General features: G+C 41.4%; 1 protein-coding gene across 1 annotated transcript in view; it reads left to right on the forward strand.

The window, feature by feature from the left end:
- The first annotated feature begins 965 nt into the window (after positions 1-965).
- Positions 966-23,312, forward strand: part of LOC124788156 (peroxiredoxin-like) — a 36,133-nt gene continuing 13,786 nt past the window's right edge. The window contains exons 1-5 of the mRNA XM_047255308.1: positions 966-1,131; positions 1,944-1,989; positions 15,460-15,601; positions 22,591-22,726; positions 22,896-23,024. Of these exons, the coding sequence (XP_047111264.1) occupies positions 1,078-1,131; positions 1,944-1,989; positions 15,460-15,601; positions 22,591-22,726; positions 22,896-23,024 (507 nt within the window). The 5' untranslated portion in view covers positions 966-1,077. The remainder of the gene's footprint in view (positions 1,132-1,943; positions 1,990-15,459; positions 15,602-22,590; positions 22,727-22,895; positions 23,025-23,312) is intronic.

Raw genomic sequence — 23,312 nt, forward strand, 5'->3', positions numbered from 1 at the left:
ATTCTGTTAGGTAAATGATATTTTTATTGGTTGCATGGTTCAGCACACGCTTGGTTTCGTTGCTGTTTATGGAATGGGGTACAGAAAGTCAATCTAGGATAGATGAATGATACAGCGATGCGATATCGTCTTTATGAGGCAAAATCGCAATGAGAATTCCACAGGATTTGAGCATGGTCCCATTACTGTTCTTCCTCTATGCTCACGATCTATCACTTTATTTGAATGAGGAGGCTGTCAAGCTGATCAATGAAGCATCCACAGAGAAAACATTAAATGATGTTTTCATTAAAACTATTGATCGGTTTATTATAGATAGAAAAGCTTCAAACTTTTAAGAAACCTGGTTTGTCTAGTTTTTTACTGTCAAAAATTTCCCACATACATACAATGTAGCCCATTAAGTTAACTGTAGGCCTACCTATAACAAATAATAAACAGTGCATATAGTTCTAAGCTTTTGGGTGTGCACATTGATAAAACTGTAGATTGAAAAAAACACATACTAGACATGCTAAAACACTTAGGTATGGTTGTTTTTGCCATAAAAGTAAGTATAAACTGTGAGCACAGTAAATTTGCACATTTTTATTCACTGATGTCCTACAGTATAAAATCCATAGACAAAAATATTTATTGCATAAAGGAAAGTACTCCTATATATTTTCACTATTAATTAATGTATTCTCATTTTATTGGATGTACGCTATATTGTTAATTACTTGTATTCTTAATGTTGTATTCTTTCTATTCGCGGCTGCTAAACGAGTAAGGTCTGGTAATAAACAGCGATAATATGAGGATATATAATTACTGTTAATTTATCCCATAAATTATTTGGCTGTCAGGCTCTCGGTGTATTTCGTTTGGATGTATATTATCTATATCTATTTGAATTCAGTAATGAGGTATCGACTAAAGTTACATTTTGTCGATATGCGGCATATGAAATTCTGTCGTCAGTAATATCGCAGGATCGATGTCGGTCGTCGGAAGTTCAAGTGTAACTGCATGACTTTTGAAGAGTTGTGTGGTTGTTACAACTTTGTTTTTTTAAAGTAGTAATTTTTTTTTAACATGGCCGGACTAATCAAGTGCATTGCGACAAGGATTCTGCTCTCTAATTCTACGGTAAGTCTAGAAAAGAACAGCTAGGGTACAATGTCAGACACCGGTCTTCATGCACTTCTTCATTCATTTTATGATTACATGCCGATCATTGTTACGAAATTAGATTTTGTCACTGCGTTTTTATTTAATTCATGGTAGAAATACATAATCTAGACCAGGATCTTTAATTCTATCGCCCCAGAGATCACATTGCTACTTCCAGTGTGTGTTATTAACCACAATAGTATTTGACCATTTTTATTTCTCATGTTGAGCTGACGTAGACTTTTCTTCTATTCGGAGCATTTGTAAGTTGAGTTCCTAACGACGATTAGATGTAGCATTAAGAACAAGTTGTACGACATTTTGTTGTATTTTAGTTCGAAAAACCACAAGGCAATCGTAAATTTTATCCTGAGGTCACTGTTACTGTCGTAGTTTGAGTCGGATAATCCTTTAACTTACCAATTGCAGATGTAACTTGACTGGATTTAATCGGTTGGATCAAATAATTCTAACTAATAAATTCCAATTTACACGAGTAGTTGAGTGGTATATGTAATAAGGGACACAGAGCAGGTAACTTCAATCTCAAGTCACCTTTTCTTTACTTACAGCAGAAACGGGATGGATTTGCTTCTGCTAGAATAACACCAGAGTCGATACTAGTTGAGACGGAATATAGTAAGACAGAATAAAGAACCAGTTGATATGTGCCGAATTCTGTTGTAGTGAAGTGCAGTTATGCCCTTATTCTGACACTTTCCTTTTTGTCCACAGAATAATCCTGTCATAGATAAACTACATTTTACTCCTTTTTTTTTTTCTTTCAGAAATCAAATGTGATTTCTTCAGTGTTCAGCCGCAATATACAACTGGGTAAGTGTTCTGCTTTAATTTCTGAGTTGTGTATGTTTGAAGTTGTATTAAACAGATCTTGATGTCACCAGTATGTAAATTAGCTGTTAGTGAGCTGTGTTCAATGAATGCTTTGTTGCTGTTTTCAATAAGAACAGCAGCTGATAGTATAAGAGAAGCAGTGGTTATTTTTAATGTTTCAAAGTACTTGTTTTCTTTTAGTAAACGTACGTAAATCAGTCAAGAAGGAACTTCCGTAAGTGTCAATTAGAGTAAGTTTGCAAGATCATCATGTTATTGGTTTACTTTACTGAAGGGGCTGGTAGCATGTGCCTATTTGTTCCTGGTTATGCATAATTTGTCTTATGCTTCATCTCTGAAGGCTCTCATTTGTAAGACTACTTCTGGCATACCCTTGAATGGGTAACTGCTGTCTAGTGTGTCGTTGTTGTAGAGGAAGAAATTCATCAGTCACTTGTTGATTTAGGAAGTATCATTCTATCCTAAATGATGTGACTCTCATGGAGATGGCTGTAAAAGAAGCTTTCTTATGGGATAGTATGTTAAGAGAATAGTCTTATGTTATTGAAGCACCAAATGACACTGGAGGAACCATATACCAAGCCAGTGTAATTTACCCATTGGTCGTTCTCTAAGTTTAGGTTTTATCTCAAGCAGTAAATGCTAAATATTATTCTACTCATGTTTAATCAACTGTGGATGTGTCAGTTTGTGAATGTCTTCACTGAATAATGTGCTAAAGCTTCTGACATACATACTTGCAGTTATAGGCTTCAGATTCAGTACTGTTGCTTCTGGAAGAATATTGCCAAATATAACTCAGTTTGTGAATCTCAACTTGGCAGTTCTGTCAGTTTTGATTAGAGTACAATCTTCATATATCTTCTGATGTCGATCACATATTTGCTCAGCTTTGGCTTTTATTCCTCGGCCAATGATACACAAATGCACAACCAGGTAATCTCTCTTGCGGAGTTAATACTGCGATTGCTGTCTCACCTTGAAGATATACGTCATTTCTTAGACATAGCTTGCATGTGAAAATAAACAATAAATTTGCACAGTAATTGTGATATCCCATACAGGGTGTCCAAGGAGGAATGGTCAATGCTCAGGTATATGACTGGAACGATTGATTGAAGCAAAAGATTCATATTGACATATGCCCTATTCCAAGTGGTTTATTTTCTGTATTATTCAACACACAAAGGTTTACACATGTACACACATTCAACAGTTAGTAAACATTACAACATGTGTTTTCTAAAGTATCAATTGAAAAATGCATATTTTTAACACATTCACCTCTAAACCTTACTGCACATCACATTACAGCTGTTGTAGAGTTCACAAGAATTTTTTGACCACCCCACTGTCAGTTGCTGCCTCTGCACATCCCCTAATGAAGGCAGCAGTGTCCATGTTGCAGCCAGGCAAATCATCTCATTTATTCACCTTTCGTTTGTACACCTCGTGCTTCATCCAACCCCAAAAACAAGAATCCAATGGCATAATGTGTGCGATCTTCGTGGCCAGTAATTTGAACTACCATGACCAGTCCAGCGATTAGGGTAAGAGCATTTGAGATGTTCCCCCACATGTCTAGTAAAATGTGAAGGGTCTGTACCATGCGGGAAGTACGTTGCAGTCTGTGTGGCCAAAGGAATGTACTCAAGGTGATCAACAAACGAATTTTCCAAGAAATGCAAGTAATCTGTCCTGTCATTCACTCTTGTAAAATGACTGGACTGAACATATTACCCATCATGCAGCACCAAACACTGGTCTAAAACCAGATCTGGAAATTAGTTTCCACTGTAACATTTGGATTATCCTGAAGCCGTCAATGATTATTAGATGTGGATTCCATTTCATGTAAGCACAGCTTCATCAGTGAAAGGTATTATTGGAAGTACATGACAATTGACATTTGGCTGACGACAAAATTCTGTTTGTGTGGAATTGTTGCAAAGTTGAAGATTGTGGTTGAAATGCATATGCGAAATGCACATGTAATGTTTTCCACAAAAGTATTGGTGGGAAATTAATATGGTGAGCATATCATTTTGTGCTGGTAGTGGGACTGGTGCAACATTTCAACAATGTGTTGCTGTTCCAGTGCACTTTGTTGAACTGTATTTCAGAAGAAAAAAATGGGGACTTTAAAGAATACCTTTTTCGTGCAGTTTGCTGAAAACTCTGGTAAACACACTATGATTAGGAATTCAATGTGATGGAAAGTGCCAGTGGTATTCTTCAACAGCAAGAGGAGCACTGCGATCGCAGGTGCCATAAACATACACTATATTTGCATAATCTTCATTATTTTAGATATGTGGCATTTTAGCCAGTGCATCTACAAGCACAGTTAACCAAAGCTTCTCTTTGATACGCTCAATGTCTTGCACTACTGCACTCACAATACACCAAGGAGAACTATGCATTCCATAGGTTAGTTTAATGGCAGAAATAACTCAAGCCAAAAGGTTGAAAGCAATGAGGTATGTTGGGCTAGAATAAAACATGAGATGTTGGATGGGTAAAATGCATATGTGCATGCCACTAGCCAAAACAAGTGTATATTAAATGTGTCCTATCTTGGAAATCATTTGAAGTAGAGCATGCATCCATATGAAGTTTTTTTGCTTCAAATGAGTGTTCCTATCATATCTCTGAATATTGAATATTGACACCTCATGTAATAAATTATTATATTGTTTGTTAGTATAATTCATTGGAAAGGTAAATGTAGGATTACGCATCAACTGGGACTTTTGTGGAAGGTTGCCAGATTTATTGAAATCCTTAACTTCAAAGCTATATTCCACTACCAGATCAGAGACATGTTCTCAGTCAGTTTTGTAAGAAAATGGTTTATGCTTCAGAGACTGGAGGCATGGACACAAAAATACAGGTTTCAAGTTTGCAATTGATAAAACCAAGTGTGTTAGTTTAATTTTATAAATCATAACTACAGTGAACCAGAGCTAGATTTTAATGGCAGCATTTTTCATTTAGATCAGTCAGCTAGGTTCCTTCATCTCATTTGAGAAAAGGCTCACCAGTAAACATCAGAGTATATCTGTGGTACAGTTTGGTATGTAGAAAAGTTCTGTAGACAATAGTTTTTAAAGCATTGTTCCAGTACTGTCTACACTAAAGGTGTAAAATTTATGGCTTGGCTTAAAGATTTTGCACATAGTGCACAATGTTGGCAGGCAAGTGGGATTTACTGAACGATTCCTATCCCTGGCCTCTTTATTGAAATGGGTGAACGTTTACTATTTGATAGCAGCTGTTGTTGTGATGCGCAAGCACAACTACTGCTTGCTGCTTCACTTCTCAATGGTTACCCTGTTCGTGTCGAGTCCCATAGAACTTTGAATTCCCCCACTGGTGTAATTTACACCAGGCTGCTCGACGGTCTCACCAAGGCCGAAATCCAATTTTACCTCTCTGATCAGGGTGTCATTGCTGTCCATTGTGTAATGAAAAGGGTTGATTCCTCCTTAGTGCCCACCTGCACACTCTTTCTCACCTTTGATGGAGTGGTGCTTCTGTCCAAGCTCAAAGCAGGCTATGAAATTATCACAGTCCGGCCGTACATTCCAAACTCAATGCACTGCTACTAGTCTCATCGTTTCAGTCACACTAGAAGGTCTTGTTGACACCCAGCCAAATGTGTCAGCTGTGGTAGGGATGTCGACGAGGCCGGTTTTCCACCTCCTTCTCCCCATTGCCCATTGTATCAACTGTAATGGCGGCCATGCTGTCTCCTCTTGGGATTGTCCCGTGTATCTTGATGAGTGGGCTGTTCAAGAGATCCAGGTAAAGGAAAAGCTGCATTACCCAGTTGCTCGCAAGTTACTGGCTAGTCGCAAACCCTACATTCTCCCGTCTGGCACCTATAGTTCTGTTCTTGTTACCCCTTGCTCTATGAAGGACATGGCCACGCAGACATGCAGCCTCAAATTCAGCTCTGAGATTGTGAAATCACCCGGTGTCAAGGTAGCATAGCCATCCGTCCCATCCAACTTTGCAACAATGTGTTGAACTCTGGCCTCAAGGGGTGCAGCCACCACTACACAACCATTAGGCCAGGAAGGACAGAAGTAGTACTCCCGTTAAGACTTCCTCTGTCACTCCAGCCAAATACCACCCAAGTCTTCCTCTAACCGGAAGGGCTCGAAGAAGTCCACCAAAGCCAAATGGTATTCTCCTTTGCCAACTCGAAGACCCTCTTCGCGGGTGTCACCATGTGGCACCCTAGCCTGGCCGGCTTCTGTATCGCCGGTGCGCACCACCAACCATTTAATAGCGTTGGACTCCGCAGACCGACTGCACAAGGAAGCCGATGCTTCTGTGGACGCCCATGGAGAAGACTCCCTGCTTATGTGTCCTGTAGTAATGACTGCACCGGCTGTCACTCGACGGCTGCCGAGTTGACACCCCTACATCTCTTCCTCATCATGACTCTCCTCCAATGGAACATTTGCGGCCTTTGGTCTCACAAAGAGGATTTACAGCTGCTTTTAGCATTGCAGCATCCACTTGTACTCCACCTTCAGGAAACAAAATTACGCCCTCATGACTGCTTTGAGCTTTCACTTTACCTCCTGATTTGTTTTGACCTTCCCCCTGAGGTTGGCATTTCATCTCATAGGGGTGTTGTGCTGCTCATGCAGGGATGACATCCATAGTAAACCCATCTCTGTGACTAACCGTCTTCAAGATGTTGAAGTTCGCCTTTTCCTTCCCCAGCTGACTTTTTTCCCTCTGTACCATTCATGTCCTTCCATCATTTGATGTCACCAGGGCAGACTTCCTTCAGCTTATTGGGCAGCTACCTCCTCCATTTTTGGTACTCAGTCACTTTAATCCGCATCATTCCCTTTGGGGTTCTCCCAGGACCTGTCAGATAGGTGCCCTCTTCGCTGACCTTCTTAACCTACTTAACCTCTTCTGCCTTAACATTGGAGCACCCACTTTCCTTTCTGACTCCTCACACACCTATTCCCATTTAGACCTATCGTTTTGCACTGCCCAGCTTCCCCATCGTCTTCAGTGGTCCATTCTTCCTGACACCTACTCGAGCAACCATTTCCTGTGTGCTCTCCATTTGCTGACTCCTGCCCCATCTGCATGCACGCCCAAATGGCAGCTTTACTCCTCCCCGGTGACCTTCGAAGAACAAGATTTTCCCATTTGTGATGACCAGGTGGGCTATCTCGCCAACATTATCCTTACTGCTGCAGAATGTTCCATTCCTCGCACTTCCTCTTTACCATGCCGTGTCCCTGTCCTGTGGTGGACTGAGGCATGCAGCGATGCAATTAGCACACAGGGTGTGCTCTCCGCGTATTTAACCATCATCCTACAGTGGCAAACTGCATTCGTTATAAACAGGTGCGTGCTAAGTGTCGTCATGTTCTTCGGGATAGCAAATGAGCTAGCTATATTTCATTCACTAATTCTTTTAACAGTTCCACCCCTTCCTTTGTCGTGTGGGCGAACCTCCGGTGGCTCTAAGGGACCAAGATCCATTCCCCAATTTTCGGCCTCACACTAGCAGACAGCGTTATCGTAGATCCTATTGCTATCTCCAATACCTTAGGCCATCATTTTGTGGAAGCTATCAGCCTGTCTTCCTCCATCGGAAGTGAGTGGAGGCCGCTTGGGCGATACCCTTCTCTTTTCCGAATCGTGAGTGCTACAATGCCGCCTTTATTATGAGAGAGCTCGATCATGCTCTCAGTTTATCCTGGTGCTCCGCCCCAGGGCCGGACGCGATCCACATTCAGATGTTGCAGCACCTTTCTCTTGCGGGCAGAAGGCACCTTCCTTCTAGCTACTGCCCCATCTCTCTTACCAGCTGTGTTTGCAGGGTGATGGAACACACAATTCATGCCATGCTGGTATGGTGGCTCGAATCTCAATTTGCTGACCAATGCACAGTGTGGATTTCGAGCACGGCATTTGGCAGTTGACCATCTCATTACTTTGTCCACTCATGGCATGAATGGTTTTCTGTGGAAATTCCAGACTGTGACCATGTTTTTCGAGTTGGAGGACTGTGACCATGTTTTTCGAGTTGGAGAAGGCCTGCGACACCTGCTGGAGAACTGGTAACCTCCGTACTCTTTCCACGTGGGGCTTCCGTGGCCACCTGCCCTGTTTGCTTCATGCATTTTTAAAAAATGGTTTTCAGGGTGTGTTTGGGTTCTGCCTTGTCAGACACCTTTATACAGGAAAGCAGTGTGCCCCATGTTTCTGTCCTGAGTGTCATGCTCTTTGCTAGTGCCATTAACCCTGTTATGGCCTGTCTCCCACTGAGCATCTCTGGCTCCCTTGTTGTTGACGATTTTTCCATCTATTGCAGTTCTCCACGGACCTGTCCCACTGAGCGGTGTCTTCAGCGGCGTCTCGATCATATTTACTCGTGGAGCATCAACAATGGCTTTCATTTTTCTGCTGACAAAACCGTCTGTAAGAATTTGTAGTGACACAAGTGGTTTCTCCCATCATCATTACATCTTGGGCCTGTAGCCCTTCTGTTCATTGAAATTACGAAATTTCTGCGGCTCATGCTCGATAGGAAACACTCTTGGTCCTCCCAAATCTCTTATCTGGTAGCCCGCTTTCCGTGGTTCCTCAGTGTCCTACATGTCTTCAATGGTATTGCCTGGGGTGCCGATCGAACCACCCTCCTCTGTTTGTACCAGTCCCTTGTCTGTTCGAATCTTGACTATGGGTGCTTTGTTTATGCGTCTGCACACCCATCCATCTTATGCCGTCTCAACACTATACACCATCATGGCTTCCACTTGGCCACGGGCCTCTTTTACTCCAGCTCAGTTGCGAGTCCGTATGCTGAAGCTGCTGAACTACCACTGTCCTACCATCGTAACTTTATCCTCAGCAGATATGCATGCCGTTTGTCTGCCACATGTGGCCACCCTTCTTATGTCTCCTCTTTTGATGATTCCTTAGATCAGCAGTATGGGGCTCGTCCCTCTTCTCTGTTACCTCCTGGAGTCCTCTTTCGGCACTTGCTACAGTGGCTTAACTTCACACTACCTGCACTTTTCCCGGTGGGTGTGAACCCTTCGCCACCTTGGCTTCGTGAAGCGGCCCATGTTAATCTTGGCTGTCATTTGCTTCCTAAGGACACTACTCCAGCCTTGCTCTATTGCCTTCAGTTTCAAACCTTTGCATGGAACTTCGCGATTGTACCTTTATATACACTGATGGCTCTGACTGACCGTGGGGACAGGTGTGCCTTCATCATTGGCACCCGTGTCTTTCGATATCGGCTTCTGGCACACTCCCCAGTATTTGCAGTTGAGCTTTTTGCCTTGCATCAGGCCACGGAGTACATCTGGCGACACAGCCTTCCTACTTGTGTCCTCTGTTCAGACTCACTCAGCGCCCTCCAAAGTCTGTGCACTGTACACTGCTCATCCCTTAGTGCAGTGGGCCCAGGAAAACTGTCACTTGCTCACTCTTGGTGGAGTCAATGTCATGTTTCTGTGGGTTCCTGGTCATGTTGGTCTGCCAGGAAACGAGGCTGCTGATGCTGCTGCCAAATCTGCGTTTCTAGTACCTCAGCCTGCGAGTACCTATATTCCCTCCAATGATCTCTGTGTTCTGTCTGTCAGGATGTGGTGTCCCTTTGGCATCGCCAATGGTCCACCCTTCACAGGAATAAGCTCTGGCTTATTAAGCCTCTCTCAGCGGCTTGGACGACCTCTTCTCGGCCCTCCAACTGGGAGGAGGTTATTTTAACTCAGCTGCATAGTGGACACTGCCTTTTTAGCAACCGTGATTTGCTAACTGGTGCTACCCCACCAATTCGTACACATTGCACCCAAGTGTTAACCGTCCGCCACTTCCTGAGGCAATGCCAATTTTTTACCTTTTACGTTCCCATTTGAATTATCGGCCGTTTTAGCAAATGGCACTTGGACTGTTTACCGTGTTTTACTTTTTATCTCCCAAAGCAGTGCGGCAAAGGCCATTTATATTTTAGTTTTGGACATCCGTTTCTGTATGGTGTCTTTTTTTGCCCTGTTTCCACGTGCCTGTTTTTAGCCGTCTTCTATTGTGTAAGTTGGGATTGGCGTATCGCCATTTAACTCCTCTGTCTTCGAGTTCTATAGTTTTGACATGGGCACGTGTGACCCCAGTTGTTTTTGTGCTCTAAAACAAAACAAAACAAGCTGATTTGTTCAGTCTCCAGCATCTGTCTTTGTTCAACATCCAGTAGGAAGACTGTCCCTGAACTTCCCATGAACCACCAAACCATTAAGAGTTCTGGGCAAAACAGTATTTATTAGAGAACAACACAGAAGATACCATTGTTCTCTGTTGTGCAGCAAGGAACCACCTCAGGTGATACGGAGACCAAGATAAAGTTTCAATTACTTGAACACAAGAAGTTGAATAAGACATATTTTTAGTATCAGCATTTATGTCATTGTAGCAGCACTATAATGACTCAGTGGCTTACATGGAAGATTACAAGCAAGGAGACTTTACCTGGCTCTTAAATTGCTTTCCCAGACTGTGACATAGGGATTCATCTACCAACAAAATTCGGTGTGTGCGCTACAAAGTTATCTGCATTCATTATGGCTATTGAGGAGATAAGTGCACATACAAAAATGTTCCTCTTTTGCTCTGGCTCCCAGAGTGCCCTGCCAAGCATCTAGAGAATCTTATCCAGCAGGGAACCTTGCCAAGAAAATCAAGGATATGCTCTGCACAGGCAGGTCAAGGAAGTGTCATTCTGTTTGGTATCTGGCCATGTTGGAATTCATGGTAACGAGATTGCTAGAGCAGTAGCTATACAGGCTAGTAAATAATTAAGTCACATCATGTGAAGGCACTATTGGCTATATGGGAAAGAGGGTTGTTGGAAATGAGTGTAAATAAACGGGGCAGATAAGCAAACGATGACATCTTTACATCCAGCCACTCAGATAAAATCCTTCTTTTCGGTCACAGCCTGTTAACTGCTGGTGCCGTGCGGTTAAAGGCGCTGCAGTCTGGAACCGCAAGACCGCTACGGTCGCAGGTTCGAATCCTGCCTCGGGCATGGATGTTTGTGATGTCCTTAGGTTAGTTAGGTTTAACTAGTTCTAAGTTCTAGGGGACTAATGACCTCAGCAGTTGAGTCCCATAGTGCTCAGAGCCATTTGAACCATTTTGTTAACTGCTGGTTTCGTCCATTGCCATGGTGGGCCTCATCATGTGATGTCTGTGGCATGATTATAACAGTGTCCCATACTTAAAATGATCATCATTTGTATGTTGATAAGAGAGCATTCATTCATTGGTTGGACTGGAGATATACCATCTGTTTTAATGAATGGTTTTGTGAGTGTAGCACAGGTTTTACATTTTTGTGAGGAATGATTTCTCCCCTCTCAGTTCTAAGGGAGTAGATTGTAATGATGGAGTGGCAGGCTTTTTTATTATGTATATTAGTGATCAGCGAGTCCTATAAATCTGGACCAAGCCTTGTCATGGCTGAGGGCCCAGTACTCAATGGTCCAGATGACCACTGCAGAGCAGTTTATTTCTAATAGCTAATCGCTTGGTAAGAGGAGAGAGAAAACCAGTTATTCGGCATACTGAGAGTTGATGTGAAGAAGATCGACGACTTCTGATGTGAATGAATATATTTTTCTCAATGGCAAAGAAGATGGACAAGTCATTATCTCCTGACAGTGATACCTCAACGGGAGTAAAAGCGGAGAGAACGTACCTCAGTATGGCGGAACTAGTGTTAGAGGCAACTCACCGAGCAGAAGAAAAATTCACGTAGCGTCTGACTTGCAACAAGTGGCTACATGGTCAGCATCTCTACATGTTGATGACAGCTGCAAAAATAAGTAGTGTCTGTTGTAAAAGTGATCAGCTACAAAAAGGCATCTGTTGCCATATTGGGCGGCCTATTAAGAACTATCTGGCAATTTGACCACAGCTATAGCATCCCATAAAGGGGCTAACACCCCTTCCTAATTTACTTCCAACCAGGACATGATTGTAAACACTGAATGGAAAATTACTCCAAGAAGTAAACAATCCTTCATCACTGGAAACAGTGATGCAGCTAGGCCATCAGATTGTGGAGAGCCTAGAACATTTGTAAGGAAGAGTTGGAGCTTCCTAGAACTTATCATACAGTGTAGGCTTTCACGGCCAGTATTGTCTTTACTTAGAACGTCCAGGCTGATAGGCCGTAATTGATGTATAAAATTCTCCCGACATTTCTTCTCCGACTGCAGGAGACATTGTCTGAGGTTAGGCGGCGAACTGCCGGAAGTTTTAATTGCTTCCTAGAACTTATCACACGCAGCCTAAGAAAAAACAGAAAAAAACATCTGTTAGGCACATTGAACATCAACACTTTACTAAAAACTGGGAAATTTAACTATTGACAGATTTGTTAAACAGATGCAACACACTCATCCGAGCACTTCAAGAAACCAGATACACTGATGAGAATGCATTTGAAACTGAGGACTACAGGATTTATGAAGGACAACCAGCCATAAAGAATAAACAAAGTCACTACACTTGGACAGCTTTCCTGGTCAAATGGAATCCAACACAACCTATAACAAATTTTGCATCACCATCAGAGCGAATATCACTTCTCTCATTTAGATCGGCAAACAAGGGCTATACCATCATAAATGCACATCCACCTACCAACAATGACAACAGAAAAAGAAAAACAGAAAAAGTCTAACAATTCTGGGAAACGCTAGAAAATAAGACATCAAAAATACCAAAGCACCACATAAAGCTACTCGTAGGAGACTTCAATGCACAGATTGGTAGAGAAGAGAAGTACTAAAAGGCAATAGTAGGAAATTTTCTAGCACTCATATGCCAGTAAGAATGGGAAAAGGCTCATCAACTTCCACAGACAATTTGGTTTAAAAGTAATGTCAGCATTTTAGAGAAAATTACCATGGAGAAAGAACACCTGGTCTTCTCCAATACACATTTAGGCCCATATCAACTGGATCATTGTGCAATAACCAAACAAGAATGTAGAGAAATAGTGAACATACAGGTCAGAAGAGGATCTAGGCATAGATTTGCACCATTTTTTAACAGAGATCAATGAATGATGATAGGTTAATGAAGAATATTTTTGATTTCATTTCCAAATTAAAGAAAACACAATAGGATGGCTGGAAAACTTACGTCACAGAAGACACCGTACAGAACAGGGAAAGTTTCTGGCTACTGATCAATACTGAAAAATTTCGTGACCAACAATGAAATCCACAACCTAGTGGTGTGATATTAGATGAACAGAGGCAGGCAAACACGTGAGGTAGTTCTGTGAAAATAAAAAGATTATACCTTTGTCTTAGGTTCCAAGCGGTCTGTAATTGGCCAAATTCTGTAAGTAAAAAAGTCTGGGTGAAAGTTATAGACTTTTATACAGCAAATCTTCATTTCACAAAGTTGAATTTTATGTTAAGACTGCCACAATTTTGTAAACCTGTGATGATATTTTCTTAAGTGTGTGATGACATACACTCATGCATATTTTTGTTCTTTGTTTTAATACACCTGTCATGTAATTACATTTTTAATTGTGTAAGAAGTAAAGGTTTACAAATTATAGACTTGCTCGTCTGAAATAATTCTTAACTTGATGCAGTAGTGAGCTGGGCAATAGTTGCAGAGGTAGGGTTTCCCTTGTAGGTCTGTTCGGGAAGCGTGCCCTTCACCCCAGATGTTCTCGGACATTGTCGATATGTTATGTAGGTGACATCTCAAATTTTTTTGCTGTAGATGTTGTCGTGTTTTTGTAAAATTTTTAAAATATTTGAAAGTGTTAACAAGAACGTCTCCACACAAAAACCTTTTTTATTCTTGCGGTCAGCCAGGCCACCTGCTATGTTATTTTAATATCTTCCAGTGCTTTTTTCCCTAGTAATGCATGTTTTCCCATTTTGGTTTGTTGCTTTCGTTAGTATTCGGCCTTTTTACTTTCCCTGACTCCTTTTGGGACAGGTTTTAACACGAGACCTGTTTGCATGAGGAAGAAGGGACTGATGACCCTGTAGTTGGTCCCTTTACTCTCCAAACCAAGCAACCGAACACAATTCCAGTGCAGCTTCAGTTAATGTGTCAGTTTGTGTTTTGGTAATGTTTTCATGTTAGTTGGATAACCCATTGGACATTTCTTGAGGCCACCATATTTATGATGTCATCAGTCCACCAGTGCAGAACATGTCATTTACTGATCTTCTTGTATTTTTCACGGAGTTGTTTACTTGCAGTTTTTACTAGCTTTTTCAATCTATTTTGTACAAGTTACATTTTTGGTGATTTTAAAGATTACTTGTGAGCGATGTATATCGAGCATGCAACTGTCAAGGTGTGAGATTTTGATTTTGTTTAGTGTTAACAACAACAATAAAGATTTACCAAAAAAAAGTGACAGTAATTTAACTTACCCGCTCGTGGTCCAGATCTTCATAATTGACAATTCTTCATTTTGTGTATGCATTTGGGGGCAGTCCTACTCACTGTCCAGTCTAGCTTTATCTTTCACCAAGTTTGATTCACAGCAAACCATGCAATCCCTAATATTGTGATTTGGCAATAAATCAAGTCTAAATCATTTTCCACAGTACACAGTCTTAGAAATAATTCCTATCAGGTAATAGTCATGCAAGCTGACAGAACCAGCATCACTCGTCTCTAGAACAGTGCTGACAAGATGTTCTGTTGTCAGCAATGCTGTAAACAAAATCATGAAAATTGCCACATTTTGTGTTTGTATCAAAAGCAAAATTCAGTTGGGCGGAGGAAAAAAAACCTGTTGACATTAAAAGACAGATTGGCTGGTCAGTTGTTAACTTCAGGAGGTGAAATTCCAACTAATGGTAATAGAGACATTTAAAATTGGAAAATAGTGTTCTTTGTTTTCTGAACTTGGATGTTCCTTCCTCAAGGATGAAAGAGGGATTGAATGTGCAAGGTAGGAAAGGAGAAGCAAGTCAATAATAACCTTACGTTGTGAGGGATCAAACTGTTGTGTAGATTTGGGGAGATGAATCTTTCCTTCCTCTCATCCTCACAACAGGTGGGTCCCTCACAGCCCAAGGTTATGACTGACGTACCTTTCCTTTCCAACCTTCCCCATATGTATTTTGAGAGCTATGCTTTGTAGATTTCTATGTTGTCTATCAGCAGTATTTGGAATTTCGTCTCCTGAAGGTAAGCTAGACCAGCCAGTCTGGTTTCTTGTAATTCTTCTGTAATTGTATTAGTTCTATCTTGCAGTGTAAAGACAAAAACAATTTACACTCTTAATAATTAGATATTAATTACAAATCAGTGAAAGAGATAATAAAAATGTGGTCAGAAAAGTAGTTGTGGTACACAGATTAATTAGTGCACAGTTAAGTTGGATTGTTTCCACATTTCCAGGTGCTACTAGTTTTGCACCAAAAGTTCAGGCGCCAGCTCCAGATTTTCGTGGAACAGCTGTTGTAAACAGCTCTTTTGAAGAAATAAAATTGGCTGATTACAAAGGAAAATATCTTGTACTTTTCTTCTACCCACTCGATTTGTAAGTATTATATGTAATTAGTTTATTATTACAACTTAAGTGATTTAATATAGGAATACTAATTTAATATTTTAAGCAATGTTTCTGCTTTTGAAAAGAACAATAATTGTCATGTTCAGTGCAGGATGTGATAAGGAACACTGTTTTGAAAATAGTGTCAACAGGAAATGTGTTCTAACTTACGTAATTATTTGTAGGGAGCTCCAACAACAAACTAGTCGCCCCTCTCTTACCCCATTCAATTCACTATCCAAAAGAGAAATGTCTGGAATTAGCTTATTGGGAGGAGTATGAGTAAGCCTATCATTCTATGAGGTCACTTCCCAGGAGGCTCACCACTCTTGGGTGAGTTTGTGCTTGGGTACCGAGGGGCCCCAGCCTTTGCAGCATCTTTACGGTTTCATTTTGCATGTATTTCCTCCTGCTATTCTTTTTCCCGTCCCTTGCCTGGGATATTTTGGGGAATGTGATCTGTATGTTCAGTAGCCTGACATGAGAATAGCCCTTACACTGTTTCTTTCTTTCTTTCTTTTTTTCGTTCTCCATCTCCTATCCTTCCTTTGCATCGGCATTAGGGGTTCCTCTTTGTTTCTTCTTCCTCCGTGTGCTCTCTTGAAGGCTGGCCCATGCACCTGCCACATAACGAGTGACTGGGTAATGCATAATTCCCAGCCCTGGGTCAACAGGTAGAGTTCACGTGTACCCGCTTGTACAGGCCTGGCCCAGGGAGGGGTGATTGTTTGAGCTGTTACCTTACCAAATTGCTACTTAGCCCCTTTGTGACGAGTTTGGGAGGTGTGACCTGAGGTGTGAACAATTACCTCCTCTGCAGGGGCCCTAGTTGGAAGGAGCAAGCCATTGGAGATATTGGCAGTCATGGGGGATTTTCTCACAGGGAGCCATTCACCATCTCAGTCTAGGTTTTTAAATGCAAACAGAATGAGGCTAAAGATTCCAAGACTCTCCTAGCTGCACCTTGCTTCCTTGTGGTACCACATACCGAAGGAGGTCAGTCCTTTGCTACGGTTAATCCATTTATAGTTCAGAAATGTGTAGATGCAATTGCTGGCCTTGTGAAGTCCTCCTCTTGTTCATTTAATGGCACATTGCTTTTGGAGACGAATTGTGATTCTCAAGCCCGCAACTGTTTGCAACTTCTCTCCTTCACAGCTACCCTGTTTGTGTTCAGGCCCATTGAACACTGAATTCTTGACATGGTGTTATTTACACTAGGCTGCTCGATGGTCTAACCGAGGGAAAAATCCAGACTTATCTCTCTGATCAGGGCGTCACTCTAGTCCATCGGGTAATTGCAACCTTAACAAACACACACACACACACACACACACACACACACACACACACACACACACACACACACACACTTTTTCTCATATTTGTGATAGGATAGGCTATGAAGTAATCACAGTCTGAGCGTACATTCCAAACCTGACATGCTGCTACCAACGTCAACGTTACAGCCACACTTGAATATTCTGTCGAAACACAGCCAAGTGTGTTACTTGTGGTAGAGATGATCACAAGGGCAATTGTCTGCCCCCTCTGCTGTATCAGTTACAATGGCGATCATGCAGCCTCATCCCGAGAATGTCCTGTGTATCTCCAGGAGATCTGGGCAAAGGAAAAGCGCCTTACCCTGTTGCTCGCAAGTCATGTTTTACCATCTGGCACTTATAGTATTGTTCTTGCTGCACCTCACTCCAACAAAGAACTCAGTCATGTAGACATACGACCTCAAATTCAGCACCACGGTTGTAAAGTTGTCCACATCTTCACCTCTGGCGGCAAAATCACTTGCTACACAACCAGCAGGCTAGAAAGAACAGAAGGAATACTCTCGCAAAATCAAACAAAGGCAAATGGCCTTCTCCATCTTTGCTGACTCGGCGATCCTCTTCAACGGTGTCATCGATATGAGGGTACCTAGCCAACCTCCATTTCGCTGGGGTGCACCACCAACCAGTTTTCTGTTGTGGAATCCACAAGCTAACCCAGCGAGAATGCCAGTTCCTCTGTAGATCGTCCAGCTTCTGCACCCCGTAGCAGTTCGAAGGCTGGCAATTGGCAGCTGCTGAGGTGACTTTTTCTTTTTCTTTTTTTTCCCCCATTTCCCCATCATGACTCTCCTCCAATGAAATGTTTGTAGCATTCGATCCAACAAAGAGAAATTACAACTGCCCATGGAATCGTAGCATCCACTTGTTTTCTGCCTCCAAGAAACAAAATTGCATCCTCGTAACCACTTTGACCTTACTCAGTTCTTTTTGGTCCACTTTGAACTTCCTCCTGAGGATGGCATTCCATCTCGTGGGGAAGTCGTGCCGCTCATCAGAGAAGACGTTCATAGTCAAACTATCTCACTGAACATCCAGCTGCAAACTGTAGCAGTCTGCATTTTCCTTCCTCTCACCACCTTTTCTCTTCAACGTCTACATCCCTCCATCACTTAGTGTCACCAGTGAAGACTTCCTCCAGTTTTGTGGTCAACTCCCTCTCTCCTTTCTGCTGTTTGGTGACTTTAATGCACACCATCCCCGCTGGGGCTCTTCCAGATCCTGTCCATGGGGTGTCCACTTGGCTGACCTCAGTCGACTAAGCATCATCTGCTTTAACACTGGAGCACCCATATGCCTTTCAGACTCCACACACGCCTATTGCCATTTAGGCCCCTCATTCTCCAATGACCATCTTGCCTGTAGTCTCATGTGGTCCATTCTCTCTAACATGTACTCAAGCAACCATTTCCCATGTGCTATCCGTTTGCTGACTCCTACCCCACCTAAGTCACCTAAGTGTAAACCAAATTGGCAGCTTTCTAAGGCTGACTGGAGGCTTTATTTCTCCCTGGCGATGTTCGATGAACATTTCCACAGAATGTTCCATTCCTCGCACTTGATCTTTACCGCACTGTGTCCTGGTCCCTTGGTGGACTGAGGCATGCTGCAATGTTATTCGCGCACGGAGATGTGCTCTCCACATTTTTAACCATCACCTTACAATGGTGAACTGTATTAATTATCAACAGTGCATGCGCAATGTCGTTGCATTCTTCGGGCCGCCAAAAAAGGTAGCTGGATTTAATTTACTACTTCTTTTAACAGTTTTCCTTCAGGAATTTTTAAGAGACAGAGCTTTTAAAGTCCTTGGGCCTTCTGCCTTGTTAGACACCTGCATCCAAGGAAACAGGGTGCTGTCCTGAGCATTGTCCTCTTTGCTGTAGCCATTAACCCCATTATGACCTGTCTCCTGCCTGGCATCTCTGGTTCCATTTTTGTCAAAGATTTTACGATCCATCCATGGACTTTTTTTCCTTGAGCAGCACTTCAGCACTGTCTCAATTGTCTTTACTTGTCGAGCATTGACAATGGCTTTCACTTTTCCACTGACAAAGCCGTTTGCATGGATTTCTGGCGGCGTAGTGGGTTTCTTCCACTGTCCTTACATCTTGTGTGTGTTCTTTTGTTCGCTGAAACTTCAAAATTGCTGAGGCTCGTGTTTCATAGAAATCTTTCTTGGTCATCCCTCATGTCTTACCTGGCCGCCCACTGCACCCGGTCACTCAATGTCGTATGTGTGCTAAGCAGTACTCCCTGTGGAGCAGATTGGACAACTCTCCTCCATTTGTTCTGGTCCCTTGGCCATTCAAAACTAGACTGTTGGTGTTTCATTTATGCATGTGCACATCTGTCAGTCTTACGCCATCTAAATACAATCTACCGTTGTGGAATCCGTTTGGCCACTGGTTCTCTATGCAGAAGCAGAGGAACTACTGCTGTCATACTGGTGTGGTCATACCAGTGTGATGTTCTACTCAGTAGGTATGCAAGCCATTATGCTGCCTTGCCCAGCCACATGTCCTATGCCGCCTTTTTTGATGACTCCTTTGACTGCCTGTATGGGGTGTGACGCTCTTCTCTGCTGCCCCTAGAGTTTGCTTTAGGCTATTGCTTTGGCAGTGCAACTACACATGCTATGTGCTGCTTTCCCAGCGGGTGGGAACACCTCTCCACCTTGGACTTAATCCCCTTCCTAAGGAAACTACACCAGATTTGATCTATGACTAAGTTTCTCGGTCTTTGCATGGAACTCGGTGATAGTACCTTTGTGTACACTGATGGCTCTCGGCCTGACTTTGTGTGTCAGTTGTGCCTTCGTCATTAGCAATGATGATTTTCGGTATTGGCTTCTGTCAGTATTTACATCAGAGCTCTTCATCCTGTATCAGGCCACACAGTATGTGTGACAACACAGGCTTTTAAACTGTGTTATCTGGCCTGAATTGCCGTGTCCTTCAGAGCCTCTGTGTGCTGTACACAGTCCATCCCTTAGTGTGAGTTCAAGAAAATTTCCACATGGTAACTTGTGAGGGAGCCACTGTTATGTTTGTTGGTTGCTGTTCATGTAGTCAGATGGGAACTCTAGTTCTTCTGTCACATCCTCAAACGATTCGTCCCCTTCATAGAAACCTTCAGTGTTCTCTTCCTAGTTATCTGCTCTTCCCTCTGAATTTAACAGTAGAATACATTTTTTACTTTTAATGTTGACATCTGTGCTTTTAATTCTTTTAATTTCACTGTCTGTTTTGACTTTTCTGTACATTGAATCTGTCCTTTTGACAACCATTTCTGTTTCAAGTTTTCCCTAACTTCCTATTTAATGGCTTATATTTCTATATTTTTATCTTTCTTGGACAAATTTGTACTTCTTCTTTCTTCGATCTGATGTATTTCTTCTGTTTCTCAGTCTTTCTCTTCTCTGATTGCTCCTATAACTCTGTGTTCTGCACCATCCTCAAATAGTGTTCCAGCTATCCATGAATACTAGATTTTCATCTCCTCTTACTTACTGCATCACATATTCAATATCTTCATATACTTTCTCTCTCTGTTCATGTTCTGCTTGCGCTCTTGGCAAAGCACTAATATTGTTGGCATTATTTTGCTGTTAATTCTGACAAGAACAATCCTATCATTGAACTGTTTGCAGTAACTCACAATCTGCCATACCTTCCTACTACCATTATACCATTTTCTTCTTCTGCTGTTAATACCCTACACTCATCTGACCACAAATCCTTAGTGTCTTTCCATTTCACTTTACTGACTCTAATTAGGTCTAGACTGAGCCTTTGCATTTTGCTATCAGTTTTTCCAGATTCCCTACCAAGTACCTCACTCGGACTTTTAGAACATTATCCTTTAGTTTGATTTTCAATCTTTTCCCCACAGTAATCTTCACCATGGCAGTCTGCTCTGATATCAAAATAGATGACTAATCTGGCATCTTTTGCCAGTGAAGAGTTCATGATGCTTTCCGATTACAGACCACTTGTGCTGTGGGTGTATATTATTTTTAATGCATTAGTGTCCATTGCCTTCTGCATCCTCATATTGTTGATCATTGCTGATTCTTATGCCTTTTAGGGCAGTTTCCTACCCACAAGGTCAGGAAGGTGCTCCCTATCTCCATTGACTTCTCCGCCCTCTTTGACAAGGCCGTTGGCAGAACAAGGGTGAGTTCTTATACCAAAAATATGTGGCTGCCATTGCTGATGATTTTTATTCAGATTTTAAGCAATGGCTAATATCAAACCAAAGTTTGAGATTACTAGTCAGTTACTACACCGGTTCTAAGGTGACAAACTATTGAGATAACAGAAGAATTAGTCCAGTTCTCTGAAATTGTTATGAGGCTGATAAGGAAATGTTTGCATTTTATTTGACTCCATGTTGTTGAGCTTTCTGTGTAACAAGTCAACCAAAAATATGATCGATTTTCTTCATTTCTTTCCTCTATGTGTTACACACTTTTAATTTCTTTATAAATAGTTTATATTACTGCGCATCAAAAGTGAAATGTAAGATATTGATATGTGAAGTTTGCAAACTAAAATTTCTATCCTCTTCAGCTCTTACATAAGATAATGTGTTTGTGTTACTGTGTATGAGGCTGCCTCCTGCATCAGGGGGATGCTGTAGTTCTCATTCCAAGGTCGAACTTGCAACTTAAGTCTCTTCCTCCCTCTCCCCCCCTCACCCCTCCCCCACTCCTCCACCCCTCCCACCAAGTGTGTGAGATCCTTAGCTTCTTCCCATTTCACTTCACTAACACTATATATAAACTTTCTGCTTAAAATAGACTACTTGTGGGTTACATTCTAGTGTTTAGATCAGCTGCAAACCACATTGCATGTGGGTCAGTGATGTCAATGATCAATTGACTCTGCCAACTATGGAGTCTTGAGTATACTGCAGACGGCATGTATGTGAACAGGGGACTGTGGCTTTGTTTGCTTAGATTGGAAGTTAACCTGTTCTTATTGAGATCACTGCATTATGGTGGTAGATTTTGTGCTTTCATATCTTCTTAATCTTTATTGCTGTTGATTTTTGTGACACATTGCAGACGTTGTACTAGATCATGAAATTTCTCTTACTAGTATTCTCCTACACGAAATATGAAATATCTAAAAGCAGCAAAGTGTTTGTTTCACTATACCTAGAGAGAAAAATTGTGTGCATGTCTAAGAATGTAAGTTAAAAAACATTTGTTCATGAAAATTCTTTCAGCAGTAAAAAAAAGTTGGATCTGTATAATGAGAAAAATGGTTTTTGATGTTATTTAGATCTTGAAAAGAAAATGCAAAGGATAAGTAAAAAAGCACTTTTTACTGCTGTCAAAATATTGTTTGACATGTTTGTAAATATATTTTTTCTCAGGAGATAAATTTGGTTTTTTGATACATCTGGATGACTCGTCTCCTATTCCTTCAGTTTTCTGGGGTGTGGAGAATTTACCTTACGTCATTTGCCAAGAATTTTTCTCTGTCATCAATAAACATCATTGCTTGTCCCTACATTGTTAATATATTTCAGTAGTTGTTTTTTTAATGAAAAGGATGGTCCCTCTCAGTTTCACAAATGCACGTATGTTTATGTAGCAGTTTAATGTATGTTTAATTTTTTCAGCACATTTGTATGTCCAACAGAAATCATAGCTTTCAATGAAAGGATACAAGAATTCAAATCACTGAATACTGAAGTCATAGGTGTATCAACAGATTCACATTTTAGTCATCTAGCTTGGATTAATACACCACGAAAGGTAAGAATTAAAGGAATAATTTGAGTTGCTTGTCTATGTCTCTGTCTGGAGGAAATGGATTTCGTTAGAATAAGGAGCTTGTAAGACATGAAATAAACCATTAATTTTCCCAGTTTTCCAGTTATGGTTTCAACCATAATATATCAGAAATTGTTATATTCTGTTCCAGGCAGGAGGTTTAGGATCGTTAAACTTCCCACTACTGTCAGATTTCAACAAGATTATCTCCCGTGATTATGGAGTGTTGGTTGAATCTGAGGGTGTTGCACTAAGAGGACTGTTCATTATTGACCCACAGGTAAGGGTTTTGACCATTTTTTGAGATCAGCAGTGTGCATAACTTGCTGATTTGTTGAAAAGGCACCTGAAAAATCTCAAGATTATGGACCGAGGTTAACTATCACTTATATGAATTCTTTTGCATTTTGAAACAACTTCTTTGATCTACAGTTTTCGAGATCCTTCTCTGATTGTAATTTATTGGAATTCCTCGTAATGCTGTAGAGTCTATCAGTTTCCTTTTTGTCATTGTATGAGTATCATAAGTATATAAGTAAGTAACAACAACAAAATGAATCAATTATTG

Source organism: Schistocerca piceifrons, chromosome 3, assembly GCF_021461385.2.
Source record: "Schistocerca piceifrons isolate TAMUIC-IGC-003096 chromosome 3, iqSchPice1.1, whole genome shotgun sequence".
Taxonomy (NCBI): domain Eukaryota; kingdom Metazoa; phylum Arthropoda; class Insecta; order Orthoptera; family Acrididae; genus Schistocerca; species Schistocerca piceifrons.